This window comes from Neolamprologus multifasciatus, chromosome 7 (genome assembly GCF_963576455.1).
Source record: "Neolamprologus multifasciatus chromosome 7, fNeoMul1.2, whole genome shotgun sequence".
In the NCBI taxonomy this organism is placed as follows: Eukaryota; Metazoa; Chordata; class Actinopteri; order Cichliformes; family Cichlidae; genus Neolamprologus; species Neolamprologus multifasciatus.
The window spans coordinates 10,920,987-10,939,697 of record NC_140445.1 but is presented as its reverse complement, the minus strand read 5'-3'; the positions used below and the strand labels follow the sequence as shown (position 1 = coordinate 10,939,697).

Below are 18,711 nucleotides of genomic sequence, written 5' to 3'. Positions count from 1 at the left end.
AATATGTGCGTTGAAGGACATATCCTGGTCAAAAATGACTCCAAGGTTCCTCACAGTGTTACTGGAGGCCAAGGTAATGCCATCCAGAGTAAGAATCTGGTTAGATACCAAATTTCTAAGCTTTTCAGCGCCGAGTACAATGACCTCAGTTTTATCTGAGTTGAGAAGCAGAAAGTTAGTGGCCATCCAAGTCTTTATGTCTTTAAGACATTCCTGCAGTTTAACTAATTGGTGTGTGTTATCTGGCTTCATGGACAGATAGAGCTGGGTGTCATCTGCATAGCAGTGAAAATGTATGCTATGTCTTCTAATGATGCTGCCTAGGGGAAGCATGTATAATGTAAACAGAATTGGTCCTAGCACTGAACCCTGTGGAACTCCATAATTAACCTCAGTGTGTGAAGAGGACTCTCCATTTACATGCACAAATTGGAGTCTATTAGATAGATATGATACAAACCACTGCAGTGCAATACCTGTAATACCTACAGCATGTTCTAATCGCTCTAATAGAATATTATGGTCAACAGTATCGAATGCTGCACTAAGGTCAAGAAGGACAAGCACAGAGATGAGTCCACTGTCAGAGGCCATAAGAAGATCATTTGTAACCTTCACTAAAGCTGTTTCTGTGCTGTGATGAGCTCTGAAACCTGACTGAAACTCTTCAAATAAACCATTCCTCTGCAGATGATCTGTTAGCTGTTTGACAACTACTCTTTCAAGGATTTTTGATATGAAAGGAAGGTTGGAGATTGGCCTATAATTAGCTAAGACTGCTGGGTCTAGAGATGGCTTTTTGAGTAAAGGTTTAACTGCAGCCACCTTGAAGGCCTGTGGTACATAGCCGATTATTAGAGATAGGTTGATCATATATAAGATCGAAGAATTAATCAATGGCAGAACTTCTTTGAGCAGTTTTGTAGGAATGGGGTCTAAAAGACACGTTGATGGTTTGGAGGAAGTAATTATTGACGTTAACTCAGAAAGATCGATTGGAGAAAAAGAGTCTAACTTAACATCAATGGAACTACAAGTAGCTGTAGATAATATTACATCTGTGGGATGATTATTGGTAATTTTTTCTCTAATGATAAAAATTTTATTTGTGAAGAAGTTCATGAAGTCATCACTAGTTAACGTTAAAGGGATGGTTGGCTCAAGAGAGCTCTGGCTTTTTGTCAGCCTGGCTACAGTGCTGAAGAGAAACTTGGGGTTGTTCTTATTTTCTTCAATCAGTGACGAATAGTAAGCTGTTCTGGCTTTGCGGAGGGCTTTCTTATAAAGCAACAAACTATTTCTCCAGGCTAAATGATGATCCTCTAAATTTGTGACACGCCATTTCCTCTCCAGATTACGAGTCGTCTGCTTGAGGGTACGTGTTTGAGAATTATACCACGGGGTCAGGTACTTCTGATTAGAGACCTTAGTTTTCACTGGAGCTACAGTATCCAGAGTCGTACGTAGTGAGGAGGTGAAATTATTAACAAGATAATCGACCTCTGTTGGGGTAGCGTTCAGATAGCTGCTCTGCTCTGTGTTGGTACAGGGCATTGACGATGATAACAGTGGCTGGATTATATTCTTAAACTTAGTTACAGCGCTTTCAGAAAGACATCTACTTTGATAAAGTCCACTCTCCACTGCTGCGTAATCAATTATTGTAAATGTAAATGTTATCAAGAAATGATCAGACAGGAGAGGGTTTTCAGGAAACACTGTTAAATGTTCAGTTTCTATGCCATATGTTAAAACCAGATCTAGAGTGTGATTAAAGTGGTGGGTGGGTTCTTTTACATTTTGAGAGAAACCAATTGAGTCTAACAACAGATTAAATGCCATGTTGAGGCTGTCATTTTTAGCATCTACATGGATGTTAAAATCACCCACAATAATTATTTTATCTGAGCTCAGAACTAAATCAGATATAAAGTCTGAGAAATCAGACAGAAACTCTGTGTAAGGCCCAGGTGGACGATAGATGATAACAAGTAAGACTGGTTTCTGAGTTTCACAGCTGGGGTGGATAATGTTGAGCATCAGGCTTTCAAATGAATTAAAAGTCTGTCTTGGTCTTTCATTAATTAATAGACTGGTGTGAAAAATTGCTGCCACACCGCCCCCTCGACCTGTGCTTCGAGATTTCTGGTAGTTAGAATGACTCGGGGGTGTTGATTCATTTAAGCTAACATAATCATCCTGCTGCAACCAGGTTTCTGTAAGGCAGAGTAAATCAATTTGTTGATCATTTATTAAGTCATGTACTAACAGAGACTTGGAAGAGAGAGACCTAATATTTAATAATCCACATTTCACTGTTTTACTCTTTGGTTCAGATGTGGATACTGTATTGTTCTTTCTTTGTAAATGTTTAAGTTGTTTGTTGCTGGTTTTTAGTTTGTTTTTTGTCTTTTTGGAAGCAGACACAGTCTCTATGGAGATGGGTTTTTGGGGGGGTAGCAGGAGGAGAGAAGCTGCAGAGAGGCGTGTAAGACTGCAACTCTGCTTCCTGGTCAGGTGCATCCTGATTCCACTAATCATCTGTCAGATGTTTCTACAACTTGATTGGAGTCCATCTCTGGTAATTTCAGTTGACTTGACATAATTTGGAAAGGCATAAACTGGTCCATCAGATGACAGTGCATGTCAAAGGACAAACCAAGCCATGAAGCCCAAAGAATTGCCTGTAGATGTCCAAGACAGGTTTGTATCAAGGCACAGATCTGGGGAAGGGTACAGAAAAAATTCTGCAGCATTGAGGGTCCCAATGAACACATTCACGTTATCCATCAATAGATGATGTAGCTCCTCAGTAAAAGCACTTTGAGGTGAGTGTTATTGTGATTTGGTGCTATGTAAGTAAAATTTAATTGAACTGAAATACAAGGTACACGACAACCTGCCTGGAGTTTGCCTAAAGGAACTTGAAAGGCTCTTAGACATAAGAAACAAAATTCTCTGGTCCGATGAACCAAACATTGAACTCTTTGACCTGAAAACCAAACGTCATGCCTGAAGGAAACCAAGCACAGCAGCATTATGCCTTGGGAATGTTTTTCAGCAGCAGGAACGATGAGGGAAAAGATGAATGCAGCAATGCATAGCATTATGCTTGATACAACTTGCTCCAGAGCGCTTGGACTAAGGCAAAGGGTTATATTCCAACAGGACAATGATCCTAAGCACATAGCCAAGATAACAAAGGAGTGGCTTTGGGACCACTCTGTGAATGTCCTTAAGTGGCCAAGCCAGATGCTAGACTTGAACCTGATTTAACATATCAGGAGAAATCTGAAAACCAGTGCTCTCCATCTAACTTGATGGAGCTTGCTCGACAAGTGCTACAAAAAAGAATGTGAGAAACTGCCCAAAATTAGGTGTGCCAAACTTGTAGCATCATACTCAAAAAATACTTGTTGCTGTAATTGCTGCCAAAGGTGCTAGCAATGAGCCTAGGCTTTGAATACTTATGTACATGTTAGGGGTGGCTGTAGCTCAGGAGGCAGAGTAGGTCAATCCCTGGTTGCTCCAGTCTAATATCCTTGGGCAACATACTAACCCCAAATTGCTCTCCTATGTGTTCATCACCGTATGAATGTGTGTAAATGTTAGATAGAAAGAACTTATGTAGAAAACACACAGAAAAAAGAGTATTGTATGTATAAGTATGTATGACGCAAGTTGTATAAAGCACTTTGAGTGCTCAGATATCATAGTAAAGTGGTATATGGGAACCAGTCCATTTAACATGTTATATTTTCTTTTCTTTTTAATAAATTCGCAAGAATTACAAGCTTCAACTTTTTTCATTTGTCACTAGGGTAGGGTATTTTTTGTGGAATTTTGAGGTGAAATGGATTTAAACTATTTTGGAACAAGGCTGCAACATGGAAAAATGTGGAATGTGAAGGGCTGTCAATACTTTTGGGATGCACGATATTTTTTGCATTTTTTTCCATATATTTTTTGTAGTGCTCTGAAAGTAGTGAAGATGTGCATATACAAGGAGGGGTGGGGTCTGCGGAGAATAAACTCAAGCTGGTCACTCAACTGCTATTTCCTTTGAATACATCACTACCAGTGGCTTGGCTTTAAAACACCACACACTCATTCAGCCTGTTGGCTTGCAGACTCAGAGGCAAGAGGAGCAAAACAGTGTCTTCTTTTATTATCAGACACCACTGATCATTGCTAAGAAGCAACCATGGCCATCAATAAATCCAAAGTAGCTGTTGGATTTATAGTGGCAGGCAGTCTGACTTTGATTTTTGGGGCAATTTCTTTAATTGTGGGACCAACAGTAATAAGCAACCAAGTTGTGAAGGTAAGTATTATCGTTATGTGAATACTTCAGAGTTTTATAATCAGGGTGGTCTGTTTATTTCCTGTTCCAGTTTAAATTCTTTGTCTTTTTTCTTTTGCTTAAGCGAATATAAATTCTTGTTTTTCTTTATTTTGCATAAAGGAAAAGCTTCTTCACAAAAAGATTTAGTTAGACTCATTCATTTGACATTTGCAGGTATAGCAACCATCTTATTGTATATGGAGTGTTTAAATAGCTTATCTATTATCTACAAAGAGCACTTGTCTTTGACTACATATTTATTGTGTCAGGTATTTGCATATGTAGTCTGTTTACTCCTATTAACATTTTATTTAACAAAAAAATAAAATACCAATGTTTCACCAATGATTCCAAGCATGGAGGTTGCAGACATCATGGCACTGACTTCTGATCTGTTAGCTGAATGTTCACATGTCCAGACTACAGTTATCTATTTTAGATACACATATGTGCAGGTATATGTGTATGTATATGTATACATATGTATATTTAGTGTGTACATGTGTGTGTGTGTCTGTGTGCGTATACATGTCTATACTTATAGATACTTATAGATATCTATTACTTACATTTTACTTAAATTTCTTGCATATTTCCAGAACCCTCTATCCATAATCACATACTGTGTATGCTACTATTGTATATAGTTTATTATCCTCCTTATTTTGTATTTGTTTGTATTTTATTTGTATTTTGGTATTTTTCTCCTGCTATTTGTACCTGAGCTGAGGTAGCGCACAAATTTCCCCACCGTGGGATCAATAAAGTCTTATCTTATCTTATTTTATCTTATCTTATCTAGATGCAATGATATTTCCAGTATAACATCTGACAAGTGTTCTTAAAAACTGCTTCAAACACGTTCTTATATCTGGACCCACTGCTTTATCTAAATGAGGTAGAAATGTTTTTGGCAGGAGATTGAACCTCATGTGGGCTTTTATAGACCATCCATTCATCCATTCTCTTCCGCTTATAAAACTCAGGTCAGGGTCGCAGGGTGGCTCGAGCCTGTCCCAGCTTCCATAGGGCGAGAAGCAGGGTACACTCTGCACAGTTTGCCAGCCTAACACATAAAAACAGCATCTGGTATTCCCGTGCGGTATCCCATCCATGTGCTGTCCAGGCCCGACGCTGCTTAATATTCAGGATAAGCCATAAGCCATAGCACCCTGTTGCCTCACAGCAGGAAGGTCCTGAGTTCGGTTAATAAAATAAAAAAAATCCCCAAATGCAATACTTGATCTGAATATTAAACTTTTAAAATTAAAGTAGAATTATAGATGAAAGGTGGCAAAAATATTTTTCCCTGAAGAATATCAAATAAATCAGAATAAAAGTATGTAACCACAGACTGTCTTTACAATAATATGGTTACTTCCGACGCCCCTCTTGTGTGGCAGCCTGTTACAGGAGCTCTGCTCATTTCTGAGCCCTTTCCTATTTTCCTCCTTTAATACTAAAGTAAATTTAAGCATACACTATGCCTACAGCATACCAAAAGCTTGATATCTTACAGATCTTATATCTTGAAAGATCGGGCAGTTACTTAAGCTTTTACTTATGGCCTTCATTTCTGTGGAAACAGGGAAATAAAAATATACGTAAAGAATCGGAAGGCATATCTGGAAAAAATGAAGGCTTTCTTTCCCAACCCGATATAGAGAGCGGGAACTCAATTTCCCAGAATCCTCGGTAGGCGTGTCAAACAGCGCAAATACAGCGACAATAAAAGCACGTCACAACAACAACGATTAGAGAGATGAGCGACCCGCAGGGATCTCAGAGGAATATACGTTTAATTATAAGTTTTGTTTCATGCCGAGACTCTGGTGGAGTCATTAAGCTGACTCCGTTTATCTTTACCGACAAAAAGTGCGGACACGGACAAAACAAAGCTACGAAGACTCACTGACAGCCTGTCAATATGGCAATTAAACGACCTAAAGTTGCTATTGGATTCATAGTGGCAGGTGTGCTGATGGTGCTTTTCGGCACAATTATGTGTTTTGTGGTGCCATTAGTCATCGATGATCAAATAGTAAAGGTAAGAAACGTCCTGACACGGATAGTTAGCATGTTTTACACATGTGCTTTTATGTTTGTGAGTCAAGCAAGATTCACCTTTAATCGTACCTGAGGACTTAAGTACTTCAAAGAGCCTCCAGAGTTAACCAGTAAATGATAACAGGCGCGTGCAGATAAGCTAATCACTAAATGCATGTAGTCAGATTAAGTAACGATGCTAATAGCTCCGGAAAAACTTTCTGAGGCTTTTAAAGAGTCACGCATGCCCAATGTTAGTAAAATGATTTGATTAACTAACTAAACTATTATTGGTAATGTCATTTATTTCCATATTAAAAATCACAACAGGCTGAGGTTTTTCAACTTTCCTTTCACTCAATATATCCCAGTAAAACGATACAAGTAATATTATTATTTAAATAATGTGCAGAACAGGGAAAAATACGTGCAAAAGTATTGCCTACTTCCTCAGTTTGCTTTATTTCTGTTGTCAGTTCAAAGTGCTGATTTTGCCCGTTAGGGGCTAACTCTGTAAGTTGTAGTTGGTTCCCTTTTGCAGTTGACCTTTGCAGTTAGGGCACATGCAGACCGCAGTCATCCTTCCCTGTTTGAGCTAAATATGAGGCTACAAAACATAAACATGGTGAGAAATATAGCATTTCTACATACCAGGTGTTTGAACTGTACTGCACAATCAAAGACTGGATGTATTTAATAATTTTATTTTCATTTTTCACATATAAAAATCCAGAAAACATAGTTACATAGTATTTTTACTTTCTAACTAATCACTCAACGTGCTCAAATTAGTAACTACATAAGGAGCACCACAAAGAAGTATTCTTAAAATGAATAGATTCATATCATATTTGTAGGAACATTTGTGACTATAACAAAAACCTAAATGTAAATAATTGATTAAAATTAGAATGAAATGTAATGTTGTGTAAACTTTAAGATGATGAACCACAATCTCTGGATTTGGGACCTTTTAGGTAAATAAAATAAGAAAAAAGCAATTTGAAGGTGTCCCCTTGAATTTAGATTTTTTTTTTTCTCTATTAGTTTGTGAAAACGTATAAAAACCTTAATGAAGAAAATGCTCATTCTTTTGCTTTTGTTTTTTTCCTCTCTTTCACATCAGCACACAGTAATTGATCCAAAGAATGATCTCACATACACCATGTGGAAAGACATCCCTGTGCCGTTCTTTATGTCCGTCTACTTCTTCAATGTCCTCAATCCTGCTGAGATACTGAAAGGAGAAAAACCGATGGTGGAACAGAGAGGACCTTATGTTTACAGGTACACAATTTAACTCCTGAGGACTTGTGCTCAACCTTAACTATCAGTTAAAAACTTTAAATTGTTGGATACTTAAACTTCAATAAAGTTTGCTCCAGTGAAACTCCAAATGGACTTATTTTTTGTAATAAAGTTAAATTCATAAAATTAATAATTAGAAATTTTATTAATGGTATAATACTCTGTGTCCCAGAAAAGTCCTGTTTATAAAAAATGTAAAAGAATTAAAGATCCATTTTACTGGAAGGAACTTCATTGGTAAACTGGAGCTAAGCAAATGGCCTGTATTTGTATAGCGCTTTACTAGTCCCTAAGGACCCCAAAGCCCTTTACACATTCAGTCATCCACCCATTCACACACACATTCACACACTGGTGATGGCAAGCTACATGTAGCCACAGCCACCCTGGGGCGCACTGACAGAGGCGAGGCTGCCGCCACTGGGCCCTCTTACCACCACCAGCAGGCAACGGGTGAAGTATCTTGCCCAAGGACACAACGACCGAGACTATCCAAGCCGTGGCTCGAACCGGTGAACTTCCAACTCTTGAGCCACGATCGCCCTTGACTATGACTATGATAGCATAGTGTATGGGGGCTAGATGACGCTGGGTCGAAGGTTGTTGTACAGGTTATTATGAAACTAGACTCAGTTAAAATCAGTGCTCCGGCTGTTCATGTTTTGTGCATTGTTTCTGGATTTTTAAATCTTTCTAGCCATTTTGCTAATTCATGATATTGTTAATTTTGTGCATTAAGTAGACCTTGAGTGTTTTGAAAGACACCAGCAAAAGACATGCATTATTAATGTCATTAATAATGACTGCTTAACTGCTTTGTACAGACTTATTACTGTTCTAGGAGTTTACATCCTTTGCTACAATAAAAAAAACAACATTTTTTGTTTTAGATTGCAACAGGATCCCTTTTACAACTTGATCTTAAATAATCAATTTTTGCTCCTTTTTGCCCTTTAAGAAACTGGTTGAGGAATCGGTGGTTCAATGTTAATTGCAACTATTGCCACCTACAGATCTTGTTGAATGCCATTCATCAGTATAACAGATAACATTAAACTTAAGCCTTACCCAATTTAACCAAAACTTAATTTTTTTTCTTCTAAACATAGAACGTAGAAGTGAAAACTAATTCTAGAAGTAGAAGTGCAAACAATTTTAAACAAGTGTTATAAATGTGAGCTACAATTTATATCCGTCCAAAAGGTGTTTAAGAATCATTAATTTTTTTTAAATATATGGCTAAACTTTTTTTACATATTGTAATATGACGGTGAGCATGTTTCAGTCCAACATTGTTGGTCATGTCCACAAGAGCATGTGTTCACCTTTTGTGCACCTTTTGGAATTTGAATGGGGGGGAAAGCATTCTGGAAGGATGTGATTCTTATTTAAAGGAGAGAGGTTGCAAATGGTAGACCACTTCAGACTTTTCTATTGAAAACAACTATCAGGACATTCCAGAAATAAATTAAAATGATTTGCCTGAGACACCAGAAGAGCTTTTTATTTTTTATGGTTTGTTGTCTTTTCTGTGTCTGATGTTTTAAGGTCTGTCAATTTTTGACTTTCTCCAAAGGATAACTGAATCCATTAAACCAGGGGTCTCCAATCCCAGTCCACGAGGGCCGGTGTCCCTGCAGGTTTTAGATCTCACCCTGGGTCAACACACCAGAATCACATGATTAGTTCATTACCAGGCCTCTGGAGAACTTCAAGACATGTTGAGAAGGTAATTTATCCATTTAAATCAGCTGTGATGGATCAAGGAGACATCTAAAACCTGCAGGGACACCGGCCCTCGTGGACTGAGATTGGGGACCCCTGCATTAAACCCTTAAGATGTGTGTACAGAGGTGGACTTGAAGCACAGGTTTTGAGTGGACATATTACCTTTCTTCCAGAAAGCAGTGTCAGAAGGAAAACATTACATTCCATCCCAACGGTACAGTGTCCTACAGGGAATACAGACAGTACCACTTCGAGCCCTCCATGTCTGCTGGGAACGAGTCTGATGTTGTCACAATTCCAAACATGTTGGTGTTGGTAAGACATTGTTGCCACCTCCTCACTTCTTGTTTGGTTCAATAATTTCCTCAGTTTTCTGCTTTTTCACCGCCTGTGGCTTCTGTAATTTTAGGGTGCATCAGTGATGATGGAAAACTTGCCCTATGTACTGCGCCTCATGATGAGTGCAACCTTTAAAACTTTTAAAGAAGGTCCCTTCCTGACCAAGCCTGTAGGGGAGCTTATGTGGGGTTATGACAGTGGACTAGTGGATTTTCTAAATCAATACCTGCCAGGAATGATTCCCACATCAGGAAAATTTGGCCTCTTTTCAGAAGTAAGTATTAGAAATGCTTCGTTATCCTCTCTATCTGATTACCATGATGATAATAATAATAATAATAATAATAATGGATTGGATTTATATAGCGCTTTGCATGAGCATAATGGGTTCAGTTTAAGGAACAGATTTGTCTTTTGCATGAAATTTCTTTGAGCAGGTAAAGAAAGGTGTCTGCCTTTTATGCTTTCTTTAGTTCAACAACTCCAACACTGGCCTGTTCACAGTCTTTACTGGAAAAGATGACATTAGAAAAGTCCACAGAGTCGACTCTTGGAATGGTCTGACGGAGGTATGATGCCAGCAGATTGTGTTTTGTTGCTGTTGGGTTTTTTTTTCTTCCCCTCACACCATTTTATTTTTCACACTGTAACTGGCCTCTTTCTCTTTGGTGACAGCTGCCATACTGGAGGACTGCTCAGTCTAACATGATCAATGGAACAGCTGGGCAGATGTGGCCTCCTTTCATGACAAAAGAGAGCACTTTGCCTTTCTACAGCCCTGACGCGTGCAGGTAAAATGCTTTGCAGAATTGTACTTTTTTTTTTCTCAGTTCTGCCTCTCCCATTATTCCTTCATATATTTACCCATTGTTTTTCCAGGTCTATGGAGCTGGTTTATCAGCGTCCTGGAGAGATGTATGGGATCCCTCTATATCGATATGTTGCACCCAAGACCCTTTTTGCCAATGGGACGGATTATGCTCCCAATGAAGGCTTCTGCCCCTGTAGACAGTCTGGACTCCTCAATGTTAGCAGTTGCCGCCACAGTGAGTAGTGATGATCAGTGTAGGAGAAATAAATATTCAGTCCATCACAGCATTCCCAGAGGTTATTAGAAAGACCTACCACTACCCATTTCTTTATATTTTGAAAAAAGAAAAATATAAAATGTGTACAATAGTTTTGGAAGTCTGGGGTGTTGAAATCCCAAATTTAGATTGATCACTCCATGAAACCTGTTGCTACTGATTTTCAGACAGCTCATGGTCCAGATGTATTTCTCAGGTCCCATGTAAGGTCTTTGCTGGATTTTTTTCCCCCCCTATTTCATGAGGGCATAACTTTCAGATAATGATTGTCTGCTGTTGAGTCTTTTTTTTTTTTTCTTCTTTTTTTTTTTTCTTTTTTTTTTAAACCCTGATATTTTTTTTCTTATTTTGTCCTCTGCCTGTCCAGTTTCCTTTATAGAAACTCACTACACTCAAGTTAGTATGCCAAGGCTTATTAACTTTTCAGTTAATACCACTTTGTGAATCACCTTGATGGCACAAAACTATGCACTGATAAAATGCTAGACCTTTTGGAATTTTTCATAGATTCATCTAAAGAAATTTCTGAAACAATTTATGTTATGTATTTATTTTTTTTTTCCACAGGCTTTTGGTAATAAAATTCTTAAAGATAGAATTTTAAAAAGTTGTCTCATGTGTACACAGAACGCAAAATTTTATTTTTGTCCACGAAAATAAAAACTGCCAGTTTTGAAACCCGAGGCAACAAGGGAGATGGCTCCCAAAAACAATGCTGTGGTCCCCAAATCTGATCTAGCAGCAGGTGTACATAGTTGCCTTCACATCCACTTTCGTTGTAGCCTTTATGTCACATACTTGTTATATCACGGGACACTCAGCTGCGTTGCTATTATGATGGCCACACACATTCGGTGGTACTCGATTGGAGTTGAAATTAGTCGATAAGAGCAGGTACTAATGGAAAAGGGGCTAAAGCTAATCGTTCTGTTGAGCTTCAAAACAGTGTTACAACCATGTGAGCTGGCTTTTGCCGGTGGTTCTCAACGATTGGAGCAATTTCAAACATTTTCATGCAAGGTTAGGCATTGCATGAAAATGCCTAAAAACCTCATAAGTTTCCAAAAATGATTGTCCCTTTGGCTAACGCTGCTGAAACATACATTTTAAATGGATTTTAGGGTATTTTCACACCTATTGTTCATTTACTCTTGCCTCATATTGTAAGGTAAAGACCCCACAATAATACAAAGAAAACCCCAAAATCAACTTTTTTTTCTTTTTTTGCATTGCGATTGCTGTGTTCACATCTTCACAAACAAACCACACCAAGTGGGAAAACAAATCAATTTAATCTAAACAGGCTAAACAACACCACATGTGTGAAAACATCCTTAACTAAACCAATGCGATCTTAGAGATATGGCAGGGATTGCCAACAAGCCATGAGTTGTGAGTGTACTTGATAGATTTTTTTAATTTTTAATTTTTTTTTTCAACGGTTCAGTTGATTAATGTTGCCATTCTTTGAACATTTTAGACTCTCCAGTCTTCATCTCTCATCCTCACTTCTTTAATGCTGATCCTGTGCTGCTGGACTACGTGCAGGGTCTTAATCCCAGTGAGGAGAAGCATGGCCTCTTCATAGACATTCACCCAGTGAGTATACAGCACACACACCACAGTGTGTACAGTTGGTCATCATAATTTTGATTCAAAGCTCATAGGTTAGCAATATTTTCTACTGAAACTGGGTGCAGTAGTTATTTGTGGGCTTTTTTTGTTTGTTTCTTTGTTTTAAACACATCTCTTCCCATTGCTTATTAGAAATGGTATATACTTAATTTTTGTTTTCATGTTACTGTGAAGACTCCAACTTAAACTGCAACTCTTTTTTTTTTTTTTTAAATTTGATTTTATTTTGGAACAGACCCACTTGCAAGACTCGCAAGTGAAAGTGCATTTGTGATCAATGAAAAGTGTGTAACATTTTGTAACTGGCTTATATTTAAAAGGAATGTCATTAGTCTGCAATATTGTTGTAAGGATATTAGAAGTCAGCCCCGTTGTCCTTGAAACCTGCTGTGATCATGAGTGTAGCTGGACTCTTGCATATCATAGACCTTCTTTTATTTGTCATTGTCAAGTTTTATGGCACAGAGAGAAACATGTAGGGTGCATTTTGACATTTAACCTATAAGAGGCCATTCTGATAGCAAATTTGTGGAAGAATTTGGTTAAAGGTTGTATCGTACCATTATCACTTACATCCAACTGTTTTTGTTCTTTTCTACAATACAAGACCAAGTCTCAGTCACCTTCTCAGTCTTCCTCAAATGCTTAAAGTTAGTTTCCTTATCACATTGCAATCATTCAGTCATCACTAATGCAAAATAGCAGTGATAAAGAGGTTAGCTAAGGGGATGAGGTTTAAAGTTAATGTTTATTTTTCTGGATGGTAAAGCAATAGGAAAATTGATATGTAGTTTTATTACTGTACAGTCACGCAGTAACCTGTGTGCTACAGTACAGAAAAAGCCAATGACTGATAAGACTAAAAAGATATTCCCATGTGCCATTCCTTATGCAACTCTGCCTGTGTAAAAATCACCTGCAGTGTGATAAGGTAATTGGAAATGTGATTATTTCTCCATGTTATCTATTGCTTCAATAAAATATAAAAAAAATCTCAGTTGATACAGAAATGATTTTTGCTTCATAGATTAAACCTTACAACATTGTTCAGTCAATTCCATCAAGCCCACGTTGATATCAAGTTAATGATAAAGGGACATCAGTCGGCATAGGGTTCCATTAAGTATAGTGTTTAGTTTTTTTGTTGTGACTAAGAGTGTAAGTTTTGAAAACAAGAAATGGTACTTTCTTCATCTAAAGATGAATTTATATAAGAACAATTGCTAATGTTAAATGTGGAGTTTGCTAAAACACTACCACTGGTACAGTTTGTTCTTGAATTCCTAATACAATCTATATTCTATAACGGTCATTAAGATAAGGTAATTGGAAATTGGGCTATTCTTGTATAACTGCTGTTGTTTGACAGTTAAAGGGTTATTAAAAAGTTCTATGATGCCAATAAAAAGTCAATATTGATAGTGAAAGAGTTTTTACTGTCCAGATAAAAGCTCACAAGATGTTTAGTGGATTTCAGCAGGGCAACATTCACACTTAAGTTAATAATTAAGAAACATCAGATGGCTTGAGATTTTTATGGCTCTATCGTACGATAGAGCCATAAAAATAACATGGCACTGAGGACACTGGATTTATCTTAGTTTTCTTCTCTTTCTCTCAGTGCCAGAAATTTGAATCTTTGTGTGGTATTTTTACCAAAGTAATGTTACATGAGACACATGACTTAAAAAATATAACTTGAGCATTACAATAAAATGTATGCCACTCATTTCTGTTATACATGTATATTATGCACATTTTTCTTTTAGATCTTCTGGTCTGTTTTGGCTCTGCCAACAGCTGCATTCCTATTGTCTATCCTCAGCTGTCGTCTTTCTCCTGCCTTCAGCCCATATTAACTTTTTATCAGAGCCACATGTCTGGAAGTGAACTTTGTAGTTTGTTTTATGGACACATTGAGCTAAAATCTCTTGGAAAAAATGTCAATAAAAGATGAGAGAATTGTGTACAGCAGTAGATTAAAATATTTTAAAAGTTTAGCTAACTCACAAAATGTAATAGAAAAGCTGGACCTTATTTATTTATTTTGCTTTTCAAAGCTGATTCAGTACAAATCACTGCAATCTGTCAGCTGTGCCTTTGAGCTAATTGTATTACACTTTTTTTTTTTTTTTTTTTTTAGTGAGGAGACTTTTTTTCAGTGTGTATAGATCTATGGATTTTTTTTTTTTTTTTTTTTTAAAGTGTAGCAGACCATGTTTTCTCCTTTCAAGCACTTCTTTTCATGTAGAGAGTAAAGCAAGCCTGTGCCTAGGCTACATGTAATTTCCTGTGGGTTCAAAAAGCAAATGGTTGCTTTCAGCTTCAGGTTACTATGCAAAATGTCCTGTACTGGAAATGGCTTGTAGGCTCACCCACATTGAGTTTGGCAAAGCTTTTAAAGTTAAAATTACTTAAGGCCATTTTGTAGAGATAAAAAATAAATAATATGAAGCTAAAAGTGAACAGCAGTTATGTGCATCCTCCCTCAGATGAACCAGTCAAACAGAACATTTCCTCCTTGAGTTTATTGTTAAAATTATATGTGACCATATCTTTAATTGCTACCTGGAGATTTACATGTTCCAGCACATTTATGGTGTTTGAGGTATAATTCCCTCCTTTTTTATTCCCAGTGTGAGATCTGTATATTTTTGTTGTCTATTTGCAGCAAACCGGTGTCCCTCTGAATGTGTCCATCCGCCTGCAGCTCAACCTCTACATGAAAAAAGTCTCAGGAATTACGTAAAGAACTATTCCCTTAACTACTATCACGCCAGAGACATTGTCATGTATTGTTTTATATGTTGTGATCATTAAATATGAAAGGGTCTTAGATATTTCCTGCCTTTCTTACCATTTGCTATGTAACCTTGGAGTGTAAAGTTGAACGTCCTTGTCCTTCTAGTGAAACTGGAAAGATTTCTGATGTGGTGATGCCTATGATCTGGTTTGAGGAGGTGAGTTATTAATGATATAGATGATGTAGTGTCTTTACATCTATTCTTCTGCATTTTTTTTTTTTTTTTTTTTTTTTTTGCACAAACTGATTAAAATTCTACAGAATGGTTCTCTGTGTGGATTAAAATGTCATAAATGTTTATTTATCCTCTTCAGAACGGATATATTGATGGCCCAATCATCAATACATTCCGTACAAACTTGGTTGTTCTACCTACTCTTTTGGAATACCTACAGTACATCCTCATAGGGCTTGGTCTGGCAACCATCATCGTTGCTGCTTTGGTGTATCACAAAGTGAAGGTAAAGCTGCCACACAGGATTCAGGCCAGCATGTTATCTTGTTTAACTGCACGTTGCATTTTGTTGTTATGGTTTTTTTTTCTTCCCTACACTGATGAAAGAAAAGGAGTAGGAAAGCATGCCCTGAAGATGCTCTCATTGAGTTTCAGGATTAAAATTTGTAAATTAGTCAATAAGTAAATAAACAGAGAAAAGGGTAAATTGGTAGTAATTAATATTAATTAATAAAGTATCTCGATCAGTTGCACTCACTTCTGCTCCTTTCCTGGCATTCATGTGACAGAATCATTAACTTGATATCTAACCCCCCTCCCCCGCGCGCCCCGACTGACTCGACATCAGTTCATGTTACTGTGGTAACCTACATCACATTATTACTATTACTGTCTGTTGATCTTCAAACTAATGCCATGCAAAATATCAGCTATGGCTTAATTAGGTGTGGCACAGTAAACAGTAGTGCTTGTCAGTAAGCATAAGGAAAAAAGTCTTGTTGAGTCATCATGTTATATTGTCTTTTGTTTTTGACAAAAAAAAAACAAAAGCAAAAAACAAGTAGTTTTTGGATTTGATCGCACATGAAAAGGTAGGTATTGTATTGCCAGATATAAAGCTGTAGCCATTTATACTAAGCTAATATTTATATTTTGCTTGCCAATTAAATGTAGACATGGCAGTGTTATCTTACTATTCAACTGTCAGTATAAATTATCATTAATGGCAAGCCCCCCCAATTTCTTCATATATTGTATGTATATTTCTTATTTTACATTTAACAGTTTAGATAACTGTTTTCCCACTTTGTTAAGGTATGAAAATTGTCACTAGGCTTATTAGAGTCAAGAAGGTAGCAGCAACACTGGCCCCAAAACGTAACACCAAAATGTGGTTTGCCTTTTTTTTTTTTTTTTTTTTTTTCTTTTGTTTGAGCCAAAGTGTACTTACTGAGAAGTTCAGATTTCAGTAAAGCTATTGAGTAGTGGCAGCTGTTAATATCAAACTTAATTTTTTATGTTGTTGTTCTTAATTAATTAATTTGTTTATTTATTTTGCAGCGGTCTAACTTAAATGTTTCACTGAGCTCCACATTTATCAAGAATGTTGGGGTGTGTAAAACCTTCCACTCATTCAAACCCAAATCGTTTTGCAAGATCAAATGATTATTTGATTTAAACTGTAGTAACTGAATTCATTTTTGGAGTTTTTAAAGACTGATTAGAATGGAGGGGAAAAGATGTGTGGTTTATATCCTGAAATTGGAGAGATTTCTTGCTTTCAGGTTTTTGTTATTAGCATGAAAGTACACACTGAATATAATGGTGTTAACAATCCAAATTTCTTTATTGGTTATTAAACCATTATTGGTTTGAGGTTCTCTGATACGAATACTATGGTTTTGATTTTACAACCTACTTTTTTTACTTGGATCTTGAAAATTTTTTTTGCAATTGATTTGATAGTTTTCATTAAATTATTACTATTATTATTATTTATAATTCAATGCTACATAAAATTAGAATGATAATCTTCCATGTAAACAAGCTGACAGTGTCCATTTTCATAAGTATCCGATCATTTTAAAAAGACTAACGGAACCAACTGCATGTCCCGTTGATTAATTGCATGGTGAAATCAAATTATCACCTCAAATGACTCCCTGCATGAATCCTTACAGTATCTTGCTACAAAATCTCTAGCAGTCTAATATGAAAAACCCAAATGACTATCAAAATCCCGTTAGCATCCTTCTCTATTTCAATTTTCGGATTGGCTGATTTTTAAGGCAATTTGGTCATCTTTTAGGCAGCCGAGAAAGAGCCGGTAAAAGGCTCACATGGCCTTGAAACAAAGAAGAAAAGTATCTGTACTTCAGGTGGGTGCACACATACAGGTGAACACATGTACCCTATAAGAGTATTGTTCATTTATGTTCAAAGTTTTTTAAAACCTAGAACACCTTGGCAATAAAAGCACATTTTCTGCCTAGACTGAAAAGTTAACTCAAACTATTGTTTTTGACTGATAGAGTATTTAGTCTTCCAGTTCAACCATGACAATATGGATGAACAACCACCTCTTTGGGCTTTTACAGCATTGTGATTGGTAAAATACTTCCTGGGTCTAGTTTAAGGAATGATTGTTTGTTTTTAAACCAGGTTTGCTATCAATGTAACCATTTTGTCTCTTACTAACTACAGATGTAAAGAAACCTGTGTGTGTCTTTGTACTTGTTTTAAGCATGTTCATGAGGACCAAAAATTGGCATGTCATTAAACTCTTTAAAACTCTTTTTTTGGACGAGGGGACACTCATCCTCCTCACAGATCTTTAGTAAGTAACAGGTCAGAGGAGAGAGGTGTGAGGGTTGTGAGGGCTGCTAGTAGTCTTTTTGTATAGGTATGAGCAGATGGGAGGTGTGAATGGTTGTCTTTAAAATTTGCAGTAGAAGGTGTTAAGGTCATCAGGAAGCTGGGGATGGTAAATGGACATATTCTTAGGCTACTACCTTTTTATTTTGTTCCTAACACAGAGTAATCAACCTGACCACAGCAACCTACTGGATGGAATCAAATGTAGTTCAGCTGAAGAGAAGGACTCTCTGCTACAAGATGACATGAACTGAATGATGCGCAAATAAGCCCATCCAGCTGTTGTTGTGGACTTACCAGCAACCTCCAAGTATACTTTAACTGAAACACTGTCACAAGTGGTTTTGCAATTGCTTTAATTTTCATATGCACTGAGGATTATAGAGAAGTTGGAACTACTTGTCGAGGCTCAAGCTGTCAAACGTCTGACCACCTGTGAGTCAAGCAGCGCTGATGCACTCCTGTTTCTGTATCACTGTATTCTGTAAAGCTGTATTTCTTGAAATGTATGAGAATAATGCAGTTTGGTGCAAAGCACCTTCTTAAAAAAAGTTAATAAATTAAAAGAAACATGGAGGTTAAGTATAAA

At 37.0% G+C, this 18,711-nt stretch overlaps 1 protein-coding gene across 6 annotated transcripts; it reads left to right on the top strand.

Moving 5' to 3' along the window:
* The first annotated feature begins 4,125 nt into the window (after positions 1 to 4,125).
* Positions 4,126 to 18,711, top strand: scarb1 (scavenger receptor class B, member 1). 6 transcript variants are annotated; one of them, XM_085168159.1, is made up of 14 exons: positions 4,126 to 4,324; positions 7,518 to 7,678; positions 9,601 to 9,742; positions 9,837 to 10,040; positions 10,240 to 10,335; positions 10,442 to 10,557; positions 10,646 to 10,812; positions 12,335 to 12,453; positions 15,161 to 15,234; positions 15,398 to 15,449; positions 15,607 to 15,753; positions 16,809 to 16,859; positions 17,557 to 17,626; positions 18,284 to 18,711. In XM_085168159.1, the coding sequence occupies exons 1-14, from the start codon at positions 4,205 to 4,207 to the stop codon at positions 18,286 to 18,288; spliced, it is 1,524 nt and encodes a 507-aa protein (XP_085024285.1). In that variant the 5' UTR covers positions 4,126 to 4,204; the 3' UTR covers positions 18,289 to 18,711. The 6 variants fall into 6 exon arrangements, with proteins under 6 accessions (XP_085024285.1, XP_085024289.1, XP_085024287.1 ...); XM_085168158.1 differs by lacking the exon at positions 4,126 to 4,324 and adding an exon at positions 6,050 to 6,392; XM_085168163.1 differs by lacking the exon at positions 16,809 to 16,859 and having other exon boundaries at positions 4,128 to 4,324.

What these genes read in the sequence shown, in the direction of transcription:
- scarb1 (XM_085168159.1), top strand. Translation starts at nt 4,205, where the DNA reads ATGGCCATCAATAAATCCAAAGTAGCTGTTGGATTTATAGTGGCAGGC. An exon ending in TACAGCCCTGACGCGTGCAG is followed by an intron (nt 10,558 to 10,645) that starts GTAAAATGCTTT and finishes TTGTTTTTCCAG; the next exon opens with GTCTATGGAGCTGGTTTATC. An exon ending in TGTTAGCAGTTGCCGCCACA is followed by an intron (nt 10,813 to 12,334) that starts GTGAGTAGTGAT and finishes TGAACATTTTAG; the next exon opens with ACTCTCCAGTCTTCATCTCT.